This window comes from Haliotis cracherodii, unplaced genomic scaffold (assembly GCF_022045235.1).
Source record: "Haliotis cracherodii isolate W230 unplaced genomic scaffold, xgHalCrac1.p SCAF_13, whole genome shotgun sequence".
Taxonomy (NCBI): Eukaryota; Metazoa; Mollusca; class Gastropoda; order Lepetellida; family Haliotidae; genus Haliotis; species Haliotis cracherodii.
The window spans coordinates 8,853,956-8,873,144 of NW_027266268.1; the positions used below are offsets into that span (position 1 = coordinate 8,853,956).

The 19,189-nt window shown below is 39.1% G+C and overlaps 2 protein-coding genes across 2 annotated transcripts in view; one reads left to right on the top strand and one right to left on the bottom strand.

Annotated features, from left to right (window-relative positions):
* The window catches only part of LOC139458846 (transient receptor potential cation channel subfamily V member 5-like), a 33,341-nt gene extending 31,509 nt beyond the window's left edge, over positions 1–1,832 (bottom strand). Inside the window, exon 1 of the mRNA XM_071240273.1 lies at positions 1,371–1,832. Coding sequence (XP_071096374.1) covers positions 1,371–1,743 — 373 coding nt within the window. The 5' untranslated portion in view covers positions 1,744–1,832. The remainder of the gene's footprint in view (positions 1–1,370) is intronic.
* A 1,681-nt stretch (positions 1,833–3,513) lies between these two features.
* Positions 3,514–18,762, top strand: LOC139458847 (sperm-associated microtubule inner protein 5-like). Its single transcript, XM_071240274.1, has 7 exons — positions 3,514–3,695; positions 7,437–7,515; positions 13,981–14,104; positions 14,741–14,968; positions 16,003–16,195; positions 16,905–17,008; positions 17,468–18,762. The coding sequence occupies exons 1-7, from the start codon at positions 3,610–3,612 to the stop codon at positions 17,590–17,592; spliced, it is 939 nt and encodes a 312-aa protein (XP_071096375.1). The 5' UTR covers positions 3,514–3,609; the 3' UTR covers positions 17,593–18,762.
* The last annotated feature ends 427 nt before the right edge of the window (positions 18,763–19,189 follow it).

The following is a 19,189-nucleotide window of genomic DNA, read 5'->3' on the forward strand; positions in this document are numbered from 1 at the left end:
ACAAACTAATACACCTTAGACTTTAGAAACAATAAATACTTAGTTAATTTTTTTCTATCATCATCCGATCACCAATATTTTGGGGATTACTAAAAATAAACATGCTCATAAAATATTACTTTTTTTTTACAATGACACTACAGTTTTGTAAAGACAATTTGCCAGTAGTTCACATTGTGTGATAGAAAATACACTAAAATTAAGAGCATGATTACTTACAATTCACAAGCAAATGAGTATGGCTTTAATAGATAGGTGCTGTGTGCAAACTCAGCGTGAGGTGCTTCAGGAAACGCCATCACATAGCGCCTTGGAAGTGAGTGAGTGAGTGAGTGGGTTTTATGTCAATTTAAGCATTATTCAAGCAATATGAAGGCAGAGGACAAAAAAAATCCCCTGAAAACATTATACCAATGTGAGATTCCAAAGTTGAGTCTTTGCCTTGAGGAGCAATCACTTTAACTACCCTACGCCCTGTGCTTAGAAACACTGTGGTCATAATTAATATTTATAGGCAGATAATTATTCTTGTTAAAATATATTTCTTGTTTTATGTGCCCTGCCCGCCCCCAAAATTGACATCACCCCAAACAATTATCTTATTTTTAAACACTGTTAACAAAGGGTAAGAGGCTATTTTTTTAAAGCAAAATTCCAGTTATTGCACCGGATTCCAACTTTTTGCACCTATAGCAGCAGGGGGGTTCTCCAATAGAGAATGACCTTCATCTACAGAGAGAAACAAATATACATGCCAATCAAGACACTGCTAATGTAGACATGGGATATAATTTGAAGATTCTTTTTAAAATGTAAATGATTTTTAAATAATGTGTGTAATTACCAACCATTAACATGCATGAAAACAATTACTGAACGCACAAAGTAATATTCTTAAAATCTCAAACATTTGCTAAAAGTAAATATAGCATAAACACCATGTTGACAAAGATCAAGAAAATAACAAACAGAAGTTAATCTGTGCAAAAGAAAAACTTCAGGTTGCTAAATAAAAAAAAAAATAACTTTAAGCATGTGAAGTGATACATTGTTGCATTTTTTCAAAAACATTTATTATTTAAATAACAGCATCCAAAATATCATGAACATCACCAGGGCTTATGACTCATAAATTATTTTATTATACCTTCAAACCAAAATCTTTGGATGGAGATTATAATTTATAAGTATAATTTATAGAAATATTGTAGTACCACATGTTAAATCTTTATCATTTTATATACATAGCTAGCTAGAATTAAATACGATGTTGCGTATCAGAGATGATTTACGCACGCACACAACTATAAAACACATCCTGCTGACATACGAAATAAAACAATTCCTGTGTGTGTTCCATGGCACCTCACCTTGAGGTTTATGTTGCATATACGTTCCTGTGCTCTCTCCATCTTGAAGAATCATGTCTATCATCGCCAATTCTTTCGCCTTTTTCTGCTTCTCCTTGCCAACCTTGATTTTGCTTTTCTGCCTGTCTTTATTTCTTGCCATGATAAGATCCACAATGGGCACTTTCTTTCCTTTGCCATCGTTATATAAATAGCCCTTCACTTCGTTTTTAAGTTTTTCATCAATTTCCTTGTAATTTTTCGTCCACCTTGCCCGTTTCATTAGCTCTACAAGTTCACCGCCCCCTCTCAGGTTGACGAGCTGATAAAGTTGTTTTGAATCATTGTCCGCTTGATTCTTGACGCCTGTCGCAACAACGGATGTATTTCCCATTTCGCTGCAATAGCAGATGATCAAATACCCGGAAACAGTCGCTATATTTCGGGTGATGAAACTGAGGTTTGGGACCTTTGGATGTTTATAGTGTCTCTTTCATCTCACCGACAGCGTCGAACATGGCCGCCGATGCCCTTAGTAGCAGATATAGTCTGTTTCAGAAAGTATATATTATCATAAAAATATTGTTCTACGTTAATTTAAAAAAAACCATGTATACATTCATACATATCGTCATGCATATATACCTAATATGCTCCGCAAAATGATATTTGAAATATTTTGTAAAGCATAAAAAAGAACAATTGGAAATAGAACTGCGAGAAGTATTCATAAAATTATCATTTCATTATGTGTAAATAACATCACGCGCTGTCTGGCAATGGGGTTCGTTCGCGTAAAACCTGTTTATATTTTATGCCCGACTTTGCTGCAAAGTCCTAATTTCGTTTCATATACTGCGTTGGTTAATATATCGATAAAGAGCCACGAAGATCCATGGTGGATTTGGTCTTCAGCAACCAATGCTTGTCAAAACATTCTTGTGGTAACAGGCGACTAACGGGATCAGGTGGTCAGGCTCGCTGACTTGGGGGTGATATACATGTCATCGTATCCCAACAATGCGTAGATTAATGCTCATGATGTTAATCACTGCATGGATTGTCTGGCCGTCATATAGCTGGAATATTGCTGAGTGCTGTGTTGCACAATAAAAAACCAAATAATCGACACAATGTACGAATAAAACATTCATGATCCAAATAAACCAAAAGAGTGAGTGAGTTTAGTATAACACAACGAATTGCGGCGCCTCAGACGACTGGGCCACTTATATCAATAGAAAATATATAGAGAATCTCACCCGAGTGTCTTTTGATATCAAATATATCAACACAAGTTGATAAAAGTGGAAAAACTCCAAGGCTTGCACACGAGAGTGAAAATTTTATTTATCATCCAACATCATTCCTCCAACCAGTTTGAAGACAGTAATTAGCAGTGCTAAGTCTAAAAAATACTGCTAACAGCTTCAGTAGCGGAACCATTAGTGATGTCATTTGATTCTGACGTCATGGTATCCAGTGGCGTCGCAATGGTCTGCAAAGCATTGTGATGTAATTTCATTGCAGCTATTTCTACAATGTAGATATCGCTTGATCTCACCCAAGCGATATCTCCTGTTGGAGTCAGTTTGGATGATAAATTTCTATTTCAACCTAGATAATAAGAAAATATGACGAGTCGTTTTGACTATAATTATAACAACGAAATAAGATCAACTTTGTAGAATCGAAATTACAAGTGTGTGCTGGTAGCTCGTTTTTTTTAGTATTTCACATGTTTTGAACAAATTATTTGAGTCAGCAGTTTTCAACTCTCTCTCAGACGTTTACCACTTCGGTGAAACCCACGAGCCCGGGTGTGGTGCTGACAATCTAGCAAGAAACATAATCGGGGCGTACCGAGATTCGAACCCACACTCATAGGTTTCTGGCGTGCCCAACGGACGCAACTCTGCACAGCGATATGGCAGTATTAAAATGTTTCCTGCTCATAAAGAATTCCTAGACTTCTATATTGTTGTATTCCTTTTCCCTTGTTGACGCTAATAAAACTAATTTCGTTCACATTTCAGAAGCAAACTATAACAAGATTCGTAGCTGACTTCCGGTTTTGGTCGACCGGTGCCCGCTGTATCTGTTCGCTGATTGGTTGAGTATTATAGACCCTAGCAACGGTAAATCGCGTTACAGGCAACGGTAAATGTGTTAAGTGCAGTCAAAGCTCACTAAAACGTTCCATTACGTGTCAAGCGAACATCATTTTGGAGTAAGGTAGAGGAAAGTATTCTGTTTCAAGATGACAACTGTAGCTTTTGGTGGGGGTCCCACTGTTGAACAGAGGCGAGCGTTCGCCCAGCTGAAGGAAGGGACTCAAGTGCCAGGGTGAGTGGTCAATGAACGTGAGAACTGCATTGAACAAGGTGTTAGAAATGAATATCGTTTTATGAACGTGACAATTGGGGTTTAAAGTCCTTTGAAACCCTTCATCTATGTGATAATGGCGCTCACTATCAATGGAATTCTTTGTGCATTCGATTATTTGTACTTGAGGCTCAATTCAGAAACACAATTAAAATCTCTTTGAAAGGCCATCGAACAATTATCGAGCTTTTGGCCAATATATTACCTCAGGTATAACAACAGGTATTCCCGAAATAGCTGAGAATATTGAATGCACAAGGAGCTAAATATAGTCATATTCTTCTTTTATTTTATTTTTATTTATTTATTTTTTATTTTTTTTGGGGTGGGGAGTGGGGGGAGTGTTAGATATTAAGGGGGTTTATAAAATAATGTCAGCAATTAAATGAGGGGGGTTGCCACAAATTATAACAACTGTATAGAGGTTTGTTGAGAATAAATGACTAAATTCTATATTTTCAAATACAAATTAAAATTTGAACATTATTTAGTGACTGCATGGTTTTAAAATGGAGATGGAGGGGTTGGAATTATATATCATTGTTCATGTGAGACTCATAATATAACAACATACTCTAATACAGAACTCATTTGTTTTCTTGTACAATTGCACTCCCATGCAGCTTTAAATATATAAGAGATAATCCCTCCATTTACTTACCATGACGTGATATAAAGACTGTGAGGTAAGCCAGATTAAGTCCAGTGTAAGCCAGGGAGTTACAATAGGCCCACCTGGGTCGCCACTGGATGCCATGGAGTTCACAACACTGGATTGACTCGGGACACCTAGCAACGGTTAACGTACTGCAAGACAGTGATTAACTGTGGCATTTTCTTCTGCTTGAACAGTTGCTTATTTGTGGAAATGAAAATACAGAGATTTTGTTTTGGTGCACTTAAATGTAGCAATACATACTCTCTCTAAAGCTGTATAATGTTACATACTCTCTCTAATGCTATATAATGTTACATACACACTCTAAAGCTAATGTTACATACTCTCTCAAAAGCTATATAATGTTACATACACACACTAAAGCTAATGTTACATCCTCTCTCTAAAGCTACATAATGTTACATACTCTCTCTAAAGCTATATAATATTACATACTCTCTCTAAAGCTATATAATGTTACATACACACTCTAAAGCTATATAATGTTACATACTTTCTCTAAAGCTAATGTTACATGCTCTCTCTAAAGCTTGTTACATACTCTCTCTAAAGCTAATGTTACATACTCTCTCTAAAGCTAATGTTACATACTCTCTCAAAAGCTATATAATGTTACATACACACTCTAAAGCTAATGTTACATACTCTCTCAAAAGCTATATAATGTTACATACACACACTAAAGCTAATGTTACATCCTCTCTCTAAAGCTACATAATGTTACATATTCTCTCTAAAGCTATATAATATTACATACTCTCTCTAAAGCTATATAATGTTACATACACACTCTAAAGCTATATAATGTTACATACTTTCTCTAAAGCTAATGTTACATGCTCTCTCTAAAGCTTGTTACATACTCTCTCTAAAGCTAATGTTACATACACACTCTAAAGCTATATAATGTTACATACACACACTAAAGCTAATGTTACATCCTCTCTCTAAAGCTACATAATGTTACATACTCTCTCTAAAGCTATATAATATTACATACTCTCTCTAAAGCTTATGTTACATACTCTCTCAAAAGATATATAATGTTATACACTCTCAATAAAGCTAATGTTACATACTCTCTCTATAGGTGATGTGAAATGGGGTTTAACGTCATATTCAAGATTATTGCACTTATATAGCGCCTTGCATGCACATGTGTGTGTGGCTGCTTGTACTAGTCCGGACTGATGCCGATTTATAGTGCTATCCCACTGGGATCCATACTACAGTTTAACATGAATACCCCTCAGACACAGTATACTGACTCCGAGCTGACCAGTCCTTGTTTTAGCCCCTTAATGCCGAGCGCCAGACAGGGTAACAACAAGTACCATCTTTTAACGTCTTTTGGTATGACGTACCTAGGGGTGGAATCCCAGACCTTCCGCTCTCCGGGAGAACGTTTTACCACTAGGCCACGGAGGCGGTCTCTCTCTAAAGCTAATGTTATGTCCCTGTTCATACAAAGGACATTGACAGTGAAATATTACACCTTCGACACAACACACAGATATTTTATTCAACCCCGGCTATACAGTAAAGTTTTCTCTAAGTAAGTAAAAGAGGTAAGTTTGCCACTCCATACAGAGTTACGAGAGCCCATAACATACATGAGTGTTAACATTTTACGTCACACTATATAAATAAACATGAATGTGTAAAAGTAAGGTTTGTAAACATTTACTTTCATGTAAACAGTAACACATATTATGACCGACTGTGTGAGTCCTCCTTAACAACGGGTCATGTGGTGCTCCTTTAACACAGACTGGTTTCAAGCTGTCTTTACGTAGTTTTACAATATGTAGAAAAAGATTCTTAAACTTATGAGAAGCTTTGCAAAGTTGTCTTCTAAAACCATTAAATATAGGAAAAATGCATGCATTTGGAATTAATTAAACTCAGTTAGACCATACTGAAGTAATTATTAGATTTTCATCACCGCCAACCTCATTATTCAATTTTCCGTCGTTTATCATTTTCTTATCTCCAAATAACTAAGGCTGAGACCCATGAAGATGCGGGGTAGAATAGGTCTTCAGCAACCCATGCTTGCCGTAAAAGGCGACTGTGCTTGTCGTAAGAGGCGACTATCATGATCAGGTGGTCAGACTCGCTGTCATCACATCCCAATTGCATTGATCGATGCTCGTGATGGCAATCACTGGCTTGTCTGGTCCAGACTGAATTATTTACAGACAGCCATCATATAGCTGGAATATTGCTGAGTGCAGCACTAAACAACAAACCAACAACAACAACCTAAGGCTGAAGACAATCAATGTGTGACAACATGGTCAGACCAGATATACATGCTTCATGGGAATCACATCTAGTTAATGTACACAGTAGTGATGTCACGATTCACCGGTACACCATCGGGTAACTGAGCACGATACGATACCCGATACCATTAATTTGGCATTGATTCACAATTAACCCCATATTGATCATCCATGTTGATCATTAGAATCAATATCAATATATATATATATATATATATATATATATATCAATAAGCAAGTACAAACTATTTTTTTAATTCTGATTATTATTATTTATATATTATTTCGGATATGAAACAGGCTCAATAACTAGACTGACCAGCTTTTCCTTGCTGCCTGTCATAATACAGTATGCAGACTTGTTAGTTTCTCATTATTTTCCCTAACAGAATAGTTGACTTGACTCAGTGTCCTGTTAATGAGTTTCAGTCTGTTGTCAGTTGTCCTCCTTTACCTTTATGAGTGAGCCTATGACTCTATTCTCAGTCTAAAGACTGGGTTTTTTGCACAAAATGTTGATATATGCAGTATCAAAATATGCATGGTATCGTGGCTTCAGTGTCGAGAAATGTATCATATCGTGTGACACCTGCATGTATCTCAACATCCCTATAGTACACAGATACCTTGTACAATTTGTTATTAAACATTTTAGAAAAAATATGATTTTTATGAAACACTTTTTGTTGCAAAATGTTGTGATTAAATTGGAGTTTATGTTTATTTCCCTTGCAGTTACCGTGGTTACATACCTCAGATCAAGTACCGGGTGGGCCAAACCTACGGTAATGACACCCACGATCTGCTCAAATCGGTGAGTAAACAGTCAGTGAGTCAGTCAGTCAGTGAGTGAGTCAGTGAGTGAGTGAGTGAGTGAGTGAGTGAGTGAGTCAGTCAGTCAGTCAGTCAGTCAGTCAGTCAGTCAGTCAGTCAGTCAGTCAGTCAGTCAGTCAGTCAGTCAGTCAGTCAGTCAGTCAGTCAGTCAGTCAGTCAGTCAGTCAGAGTATTAAATAGTATTTCGGTTTTATCGTGCGTGTCAGCTCTATGTTATGTGTGTGATGAAACCAAAGGCGATGCAGATTGTTATGACTGTTATAAGCCACGATTTCGGGTACACTGTTAAAATAAATTTTAGATTGACTTCTTCATCTGTGTTAAATGCTCTATAACATGTATGAGCCTACTTGTGTGTGAACTATTGAACAAACTTGTGAGACATTGTCCCACTGATGACTACAAAACTCTGCTGTTTATATTCTGAGCAGCTTTGGAGAAACCAGTACTCTGTAGGAGTTGGGATGATGTCTGGAGTGAGTGAGTGAGTGAGTGAGTGAGTGAAATACATTTTTACCAATGTGGTAAAACACATGGTCGTGGTCGACAGATTATATCTAAAAGTGATTTTTTTTTAAAAAGGTTTTGTTATTCTTTGTTACTGGTATATTTATATTTCACAATTTTCAAAACAAAATGTAGGAATTGTGAAACATATCAATCATATTGAAGTTATTGAAGTATTGCGATATGTGTCATAATGTACTGTCCGAGCCCTGGTATATATACACTGACAAGTGTCCAATGAGAGTGCTGAACGACACCACTTACTGTCAAATGTTGAGTATTGATTACAGTCACACAATCACAGAGTCAATGGTATCAGTATTGAAAGAATTGATAATATTAAATTACCTGTCAGTTTTTCAGGTCAGTCTATATTTTCATTCATTATCTAGCATATAGCCACTTGAACAGAAACCTTATAAGTTCGAACTTGACTTATGAGGTCATGAATGTAAGAATGTATGTTTGCTTAAAACTTATGCAAGCATCATTGACAGATTTATAATGGGAGGGATACTCTGTTTAAATTATTTGAAAATAAATGTTCAATTGGAAAATATATAACCCTAAGGTGGATCTAGAGGGGGGGGGCAGGGGTCTGCCCCCTCCCCTTTTGAAAACCAAGTGTAGTTTGTTGTAGGCAGTAAAAATGACTGAGAGAGGTTTTTTTATATTTTCGACCCCTTTTAAAAATGCTGGGTCAGTCTTTGCAACCCCTTGTGTATGTTTACTGAAATATACTTTGTCGATACAACGGGTACACGTGTCAACCATGACAATACATCTGTATGCCAATCAGTATGTCCGAACAGTAAATCAACCTTGTATAATCACAAGCAAGGTACCGCTATTAACGACCACTCTCCCAGCCAAGGCTCAACAACCGACTCAATGCAGCACTATCAGTCAATCATAATTCAATACCCAATTCCTCCATTGACAAGGTACAGTTAATCATAGAGAGGGTGTGTGACACTGAAGTTGATAGCAGTAGGTTTTGAATGTGATAGCATGTTCTCCCTGGCTGTTGAGAGTTGTCAATTGCCTGGTATTGTCGGTAGGGTGGGGTGTCGGCATGGGGTAGTCAATATATGGAGTTGGTTTTAACTGTTGGTGTATGTGCTTTCGCTGGGTACTGAATCACTGGGTCTGTGCTGTACTGGAGGGAAGATCTTGTGTCAGTGAGGTCGTATCGATAAACTCTTTTCCAATTGCTTCTTTACAATGTGTTGTCATAGCTTCATTGTGAAGCCTTCACGCATACTCTCAGTGCTACAACAATGGAGTCTCCTGGACTGAACTTGTCCCTTCACTGACTTCATGGGGGGCAGGGGGTCAGTTGTTTAAGGTGCCGCAATTCGCTATCCAGAGTTGCATCCCTTGCGAACACCAGAAACCTATGATCGTCGGTTCGAATCACGGGTCAACTGTGTGTAGTAGGCAAAGAAATAAGTTCACGGAACCCACAAGCAATACTTGTAGATTTCTTCACTGTAGTAATTCCGTTACTGTATTGTGTTTGTGATTCAGTATTCTAGTGTACACGGTCTATGCAGTGTTAGAAATTGGCACTAAAGTACTCATGGAAATGAAAAAAACCCTGTTTTGCTGGATTTAATGATCGACACAAAGCATTAGGTAGATGTAAATAAGATATAACAAAACAACTGGAAAAGTACTAGTCTGGATTTGCTAGTTTTATCTCAGTGCTCAATACAAAATGTACTTTACAGGAGGTAATTTGTAGGCACTTTCAACATTCAAAAATAAAAATAAGTCCAAATTGACATGGCAGAAACAGGCTATAGGCATTATGCAAATTAGCCTGGAAAAAAGTTCTCAAAACAACAGTAAAAATAACAACTATGTTTATGTACATAATAATAATGACATGTAAGTTGTTGTTTGAGAAGGGAATATGTTACTTTTACGTTCTGATATTTTGACGATGATTCACTATCCCACAATGCCACTGACAAATCACTAACCACTGACAAATCACATGCACATGGGATTCAAGCACCTGTTTTCACCTGTAGTCAAGGTGTCATAGGTCATGGACATTCACCTTGATCTACTAACACCTGGTTATGCTCAGTTTCACAATAGTCTGTTTTGTTCATATCTTTATACACTTTTACGTGTAAAAAGACATAAAAACCTTTGATACGCTGTATTTGTGCCAAGGCCCAAATAGTACTAATTGAGTTGTTAGAATATTTATATATTTTGTATATTAACTGCATTTATTTAATCTCTGAGATCGAAAAAACAGGGTTTTTATCATTTCCGTGAGTACTTTAGTCCCATAGTCCTTGCCAAACTGCCCAATAGTTAAGGTATCATAAAGACTAGAAGAAATTGCCCTTTCTAAGGGTTTTGCTATATGTTATCATTATAAGGACTAGTGGACTAAAACTGTTAGTTTCTATCGCTGCTATGTTTAGTGAAAATTACAATCATGAATGTACTCTCTATTTTTTTAAAGAAATAACGATTAAACATTCATCTCTTGGGCACGCCAGAAACCAGATTGTGGGCCTGAATCACGGTTTCATCCGATTATGTTTCTAGGTTTGTCAGCACCATACCCGTGTTCGTGGGTTTCACCAAAGTGGTAAACGTCACAGACCTGCATCACTTCAGGCTTTCCTCCCACATCAGGCTGACATACTATGATATAACTGGAATACTGTCCAAAGTGGTGTTAAACCCAACTCACTCACTTGATTTATACACACACTGTACCCATGTGGGGAATCGAATCTGGACCTTTGGCGTGATGAACAGCATCTTTAACCACCTTAAGGAGACCACCCAGTCCTGTTTGTTCATATACGATATAAATGAGGGAACCAAATTGGCAAATTGTAGTCTTGGTTTTAAATGTGATATTATAGTGAATTAGTGAGGAGTTGGGTTTGACACCACTTTGGACAGTATTCCAGTTATATCACAGCTTGTCAGCACACGAGCACGAGTGTGGCACTGAGAAAAATATACTAAAAAAAATAAAATCAGGAATTCAATTCTACCAGGTAATTAGACGTTTTGATATTGTGTTTATATTGTACACTTTTTACAAATCATTGTTTACCAGTATATCTTGTATACGCAGCATTCTACTAGTCAGAAAAATCAGGACAAAGGTAAACTAGACATTCAGAATATACCTAGGTAACCAAAATCATTTTTTGGAATTCTGATGTCAAAGTCTATTAACAGTTGATCAGGTGAGACTACAAACTGTGAAATTGGCATTCTGAAATGGGATATCTTTGCTCTGTGTTACAAGAAAGAATTACAATGGGACCATGACTCCATTGTGAATTGGAAGTATCAGCTGACTGGATTGGAGAATAGTCAGTGACCATTATCACCTGGAATCTCCCCCAGCAGTCAGGGAGCTTTCAGAGTCCTGATATTGATACTCCATGGAGTGTACCATGACTGGTAGCTGGGGAGGGGATAGGGGACAGTCCAGGGGGAGGGGGGTGGCGGCCTGATATTGATACTCCATGGAGTGTACCATGACTGGTAGCTTGGGAGGGGATAGGGGGACAGTCCAGGGGGAGGGGGGTGGCGGCCTGATATTGATACTCCATGGAGTGTACTGTGACTCATAGCTGGGGAGGGGATAGGGGACAGTCCAGGGGGAGGGGGGTGGCGGCCTGATATTGATACTCCATAGAGCGTACTGTGACTCATAGCTGGGGAGGGGATAGGGGACAGTCCAAGGGGAGGGGGGTGGCGGCCTGATATTGATACTCCATGGAGTGTACTGTGACTCATAGCTGGGGAGGGGATAGGGGACAGTCCAGGGGGAGGGGGTGGGGGGCTGATATTGATACTCCATAGAGTGTACTGTGACTCATAGCTGGGGAGGGGATAGGGGGGCAGTCCAGGGGGAGGGGGTGGGGGCCTGGTAATGATACCCCATAGACTCACGCTGATAGCTGGGGAGGGGATAGGGGGACAGTCCAAGGGGAGGGGTTGGGGGCCTGGTTTTGATCCCCCATACACTGTACACTGACTACAGGTCAGGTCCAAAACAATTAGTCAGTAAATCCTACATTATTTTTTCACACAAGTGGAACCTGATGAGTCAAACCTTTGAATGCTGAAATACGTACATGTTGTGCTCCAATATAATGGGGGGCGGTCGGGTAGCCAAGTGGTTAAAGCATTCGTTCGTCACGCCGAAGACCCGGGTTCGAATCCCGACATGGGTACAATGTGTGAAGCCCATTTCTGGTGTTCCCCGCCGTGATATTGCTGGAAGTTGCTAAAAGCGGCGTAAAACAAAACTCACTCACACACACACTCCAATATAATGGGCTTTGGGGTGGCCTAGTGGTTCACTCACCACTCAGAAGAGCGGGTTGGATTCTGATGTAGGTACAATGTGTAGGCTCATTTTCGGTGTCCCTTGCTGTCGACGGGTGGATTGTTGATAAGAGTTTGTGTAAAAACAGACTCTGTCAGGTTGTTTGTTTGTTGCACTCAGCAATATTCCAGCTGTATGACAGTGGTCCATAAGTGATTGAGTCAAGACGAGACAATCCAGGGTTGATATCATGAGCATCGATCCACACAATCGGGATGTGATGACATACATCAACCAGGGTTAGAAACTAACAGTTTTTGTCCACTAGTCCTTATATTGATAACATATAGCAAAACCCTTAAAATGGGCCAATTTCTACTAGTCCTTAGGATACCTTTACTGTTGGGCAGTTTGGTAAGGACTATAGGACTAGTGCAAATTTCTATTGCAAGTCAGTGAGCATGACCACTCAATCCTGTTAGTCGCCTCTTATGACAAGCATAGTCTCCTTTGACAGCAAGCAGGGGTTGCTGAAGACCTATTCTACCCAGGTTTTCACAGGTTTACGCAGTCAGTGCGACAGTTTATAGGCTTCATGTGTGTTTTCACATTATTTACTAAAGTCCTTGAAGTTGTCACTCTCAGCCACTAGTCAGCTCCTTGTCACTTAGCTACTGATCGTCACATGATCAAATATTGACATGGCACATTGATATGTCACCACCTTGACTCATTACTTTGTTTACTGACATTAAACCTACCATTAGCTGTTGCTACCAGTCTGGCAGGTTTCAGTTTGTGTGTACATGCGAGAATGTGAGGTGTGTAAATATGGTCCCCCTGAACATTTGTTCTGGTGGAATCAATATGTCAGGAGTTTTGTTCTGTGGGGTTTTGTTCCCAGGTTTATTGTTGCAAGGTTTAGGTAAAATGGTGTTTAAAGCATATCCAAGATTATTTCACTTATATAGCGAAGGTCCATGATAGCGATAGTCCATTAGGGTTGGGACGAGTCCAAATTTACTACCCAGGTACCCGCCCCCTATTACCTGACCTTACCCAGGTACCCACTATAGGTCTCAGGAGATGTCTCAAAATGTCCGATTGGGAACATTTTTATCATAGCCCTGGCAAAATGTATTTAGATCTGGTCATGCATACACTTAATTTATATCTTTATTCAACCAAATGAAAAGTCAGAAGGTATGGGTGCATAGTCAGAAAGAAATGCAAACATTTATGACTTATAGTGTAACCATAGAGTTCTGGATAATTTTTGTCATTAGACAATATATCACGTAACTAACCATGGGTCCGGGTAGTCCTGTGTGTACCCGGGCCCTACTCAGTACCCACCCGACCCGGGTACCTGAGTTTTGGTATCACTGTTTTTTCCATGAATAAAGTGGACAGACATTGAGTTTCATCTGTTTGCTTCAGCCATACCTTGGGGAAATACTCACCTGCTCATGTACCTGTAATTACATGACTGAAGCCTCTCTTGGTTATTGACAGCATTTTATGAATATTTTACAAAAGAAAAATTAAAAATATGAAACAGGAAAGAGTTTGTGTGGTCTGATTTAATGAGAAAGCATGTGTTGTTGGCAGGACCTGGAGTTCCGACGCTCCGCCACTATCATGGGCCCCTTCCCCCAGGAGACGTTGAAGAATGAGCTGCCCGACGCCACAGGGGACAACAAGTACACCAAGAACATGGTTCCTGGCTATACAGGTGAGCTATACAGATGAACTATACTCCCTCTATACAGGTGAGCTATACTTGCTAGGCAGGTGAGCTATATGCACTATATTCAAGTGAGCTATACATTCTATATACATGTGAGCAATACCCACGAAATACAGGTGAGATATATTGACTTTACAGGTGAGCTATACTTGCTATGCAGGTGAGCAATACTCACTATATACAGGTGAGCTATGCTCACTATTTGCAGTGAGTGTTGGCCTTTAAATATTTATGATATATTGCAATATAACTTTTACTCCAATACCCATCCCTGGTACCATATTCGACGTAATAAGCCGCCAGGGCGCTCTCAAAATTAGAAATAGGGGGTTCTTATTAGAATATTATTTTGGTGGGAAAAACAGAGTTGAAAGATAAATTTCGTGGTTTATGCAGACAGCCTGAAATGTTTATATACAACAGATACATTTTTCCAGAATTTATTTGCCAATGATTAAGGGTGCATATAACACACAAGTGCGTTTTATACACGAAATAAATAAGTCTTGTGTACATTGATCAATCAGAAGGGGTGCTAATTGGGATTGTTCACTAGCCAAAACGGTATATGGAACAATCATGTATGTATGAACTATTATAGGAATGTATTCTCTGTTTCAGGCTACATACCAAGAATGCCCTTCAAGTTTGGCGGCACATACAAGGACGACTGTGATGTGTGTATAGACAACTATTTGAGCAACACAAAGAATCACGACTTTAAAATGAGAGACCTCCAGCGACAAATACGGAGCTACCCTCGTCTAACTGCCATCTCCCACGACCCCACGGTCCGTGACAAGCTCAACCTGTACAGGGATACACACCCAACACAGCCCATGTTACTAGGTACAACCTCTTACATGTTGTAGTGGTAGTAGTGGGAGTTGTTGTAGTTGGAGTCATAGCAGCAGTAGTTGTTACTAAGTCATAGTGTAGTAGTTATGAGTTGTGTTACTGAGTATTAGTAGTAGTGTTGTAGTAGTAGTAGTAGTAGTAAAGTACTCACGGAAATGAAAAAAAAAAATTTTCAACCTCAGATCTTAAATTATTGCAGTTAATATACAAAATATGTAAATATTCAAACAACTAAATTAGTACTAATTGGGCCGTGGCACAAATACAGCGTATCAAATGTTTTTATGCCTTTTTACACGTAAAAGTGTGTAAAAATATGAATAAAACAGACTATTGTGAAACAGGGCATAACCAGTTGTAAGTAGATCAAGGTGACCTATGACACCTTGACGACAGGTGAGAACAGGTGCATAATGCCTATAGTCTGTTTCTGCTATGTCAATTTGGACTTAGTTTTATTTTTGAATGTTGAAAGTGCCGACAAATTACCTCCTGTAAAGTACATTTTGTATTGTTCACTGAGATCAAACTAGCAAATCCAAACTAGTACTTTTCGAGTTGTTTTGTTATTTCGTATTTACAGCTACATAACACTTTGTGTCGATTATTAAATTGAGAAAAACAGTTTTTTTCCATTTCCGTGAGTACTTTAGTAGTAGTAGTAGTAGTAGTAGTAGTAGTAGTAGTAGTAGTAGTAGTAGTAGACACCATACATCCAATGTTGCTAGGTATCAGTACTATATGAGTGAGTATGGTTTTACGCCGCTTTTAGCAATATTCCAGCAATATCACAGCGGGGGACACCAGAAATGGGCTTCACACATTGTACCCATGTCGGGAATCGAACCCGGGCCTTTGGCGTGAAGAGTGAACGCTTTAACCACTAGGCTACCCGACCGCCCCAGTAGTAATAGTAAAAGTAGTAGTAGTGGTAGTTGCAGAAGTCGTGGTTGAACTTATTAGTAGCAAAGATTCCTGTCACCGATATCTATGAGGCTTCTGACAGAGTCGTGTTCATCTTCCAGAGGACAAGCGGAGCATGACGGAGGCGCCGATGCCAGGGTACCAGGGGTACGTGCCGCGAATCAAACCCACGGAGCTGGGACTAGGATGTCGGTACCACGAGAGCTCCAAGATGGGATTCAATGCATTTGTACAAGAAACCAAGCGGCATCAAGAACTCCACGCCGATCCCAACTTCAAGATCAGTGTGAACAGGTGGGACCTTAGTCGCTGACCTGTGTCAAGTGCTGAGTGAGTGAGTGAGTGAGTAAGTGAGTGAGTGAGTGAGTTGGGTTTAATGCCAATTTTAACAGTATTCAAGTTATATCACAGCATGTCAGCTTAATGTATGAGGAAAGCCTGAAATGATGCAGGTCTCAAACATTTACCACTTCTTAGAAACCCACGAGCATGGGTATGGTGCTGATAAACCTAGAAACATAATCGGGACAAACCGGGATTTGACACCCCAAATCATAGATTTCTGGCATGCCCAAAGGGATGCAACTCTGCACAGCGAATCGCGGCGCCTTAGATGACTGGGCCACTCGTGCCCCACTGAATGAATAAGTTGAGTGAGTGAGTGAGTGAGTGAGCTGAGTGAGCTGAGTGTAGCTGAGCTGAGCTGAGCTGAGCTGTATAATAGCCTTGTAACTTAACTATTGACAAGTTTGAACCACGTTTGCTCATTGCCGCTCAGTCTCTGAAAACTGATTTCACTGATTTCACTGATTTCACTGATTCACTGGATAAGAACCCCAGTTGTCTATTTTCAAAATGCCAAGCAGACCTCTGATTTCGGCGAATAAGATATGTACTAAGTCTATGTGATATATGTGTTGTGTTCTATGTGATAAATGTGTTACACTACGTAGATGAGGCAGGTGTTATGACATTACATCACATGATATCTTTATCATCACAGACCCCCGTCAGGATTGCGGGCCGCACAGAGTGCCCCGCCCAACTTCAGCCGCCGCCTATACCTCCAGGACGGTATGATCCCCAAGTACACCGGCTATGTTCCCCGTGAGTAGTTACCTCATGACAGAAACAATCTGTTGTCATCATATTGTCAATACATATCAGATAGGGCCGACACCACTAAATATGTTTGGGTGGCAGGGCCTGGAACTTTGTGACAAAATATTCTTCGGTCACTACATTCAGACATATAATGTTTACCTGTGGGAGAAGGACCCGATATTTGTTTTGTTTCAAATCATATTTCACACAAGACTTATTTGTTCGCGTATAATATGCATCATGTGTTACATGCACCCTTAATTGTGGGCAATTACATTCTGGAAAACTATATCTGTCGTATATATAAACATTTTAGGGTATCAGCATAAACCACAAAATTTATCTTTCAACTTCAACCAAAATAATATTCTAAATATGAGCCCCCTATTTCTTATTTTGAGAGCTCCCAGGGCGCTTATTACGTCGAATAAGTGTATTATTGTATCTATATTTAATTTGCAGAGAGAAGATATGCATTTGGAAATACATACGGCGACACGACACGAAGCATGGATGTCTGCACACACGGCCATGACAGCTACGGAACGCATGTTAAAACTGTACGATTCTCCACAGCCGTGGCGTAGACTCGCTGTAGTTCTCGAACATCATCATGCAAAGCCATCATCATTGATTGAACATATGATGCTGAGGTCAACGACATATGCCCATCATCGACTTTAGCCGCCATCGACCAATGCCTATCGTCATAAGCTGTGTATGTCATATACCCTGTGTATCGAGTGATATCAAGTCCATATCCTGTAATGACATAGAGAGTGCTAAAGATATTTCTGTGGACTGGCAAATATGACATACCTTAATAACAGTTAGGGTAAAGAATGAGGCACTTAAAGTGTATTCTGCTTTGTTTAGTGAAAATCAGAACAATTTTGGAAAACAAGTTAAATCATACTTTAAAGAAGGTCCTGGTGTATAGTTAAAAGCGTATATATATTGACACGTTGACATATTTGTTGGTCCACAGGCAAGACTCAGTTTCTGTCATTTTATGGACCATGAATCATAATAAGATTATTTATTTTTGAAAGTTTAATAAAATACATACCATGAATCGTGATAAGATTATTTATTTTTAAAAGTTTTGATTATGTATATTTAAAGAATAAGGGCCTGGAATGTTGATAAATTCATCTTACAAACGTTGACAGAATTATCATGTTTGTTGATCCATTGGCAAGACCCAGTTTTTGTCTTGTTGTGCAGACCGTGAATTCTGTCCCCTGATAACTGGAACTCCTGTCTCACTGGACACAGCTTATCAGTAACCGGCCCAACATACAGTTAATATACCATAATGTCTTTTATTGATGGCTTTGGCGGTATGGTATTGTCGGAGCTGACATTAAGCACTGTGTCTCATTGATCTTTGATTGGTGTCTGTGAGTTGGTGATCTTGTCACCTCAGGCGTTTCGACATGGTGTGCAGAATTATGTCCCTTAGGTGACAGGATCTGCTGATCATTGTTCAAATGACTCTATTATGATCCTTGGTCTGCCAACATCAGTGGTTTCACCAAAGTGGTGACTATCGACAACTTGCGCCACTTTGAACTTTCCTCCCAAACTGGACAGACACGTCGTGATATAATAGTCTTCATGGGGCCATTCAACCAAACTCACTTGCTCTGTCTGAAAATATAGCAAAGGAATTTTGTTTTTGTTGTATTTTTCTTAATTCTTTTTTAAAGAAATGCTTGAGTGATGTTGAATGGAAAACAAATTTTGATATGATTGAGTTTTCATATCTATCAAAGAACATCTATAGGAACTAGCTGTTGTGATTCAGTTATTGCCATCATTTCTTGCTGATGTGTTGAAGTTGCAGGAGACTCTACATAATAATGTATTCCCTACAACTTCAAGTGTGTTGATGATAATGTAGGAAGCTCTGTGCACAGCATGAAGGGTCTGTGCACAGCATGAAGGGTCGAATATCATATGTCTACATGTGACTTGTTTACTTCAAGGCAACAGATATCTTTACCACATGGTGGGTAACAAGGGTACATCTTTCATCGTTGATAACCTGTTTTGAAAACATGGAAAAAATATCTACCTGATTAAATCTACATGAACTGGTTTGATGATTATTTTCTTAAACAATTTCAGCTCAAGGAAGACTTCTCTAACGTAGAAGGTTTGTTTTGTAGTACTGTTTCC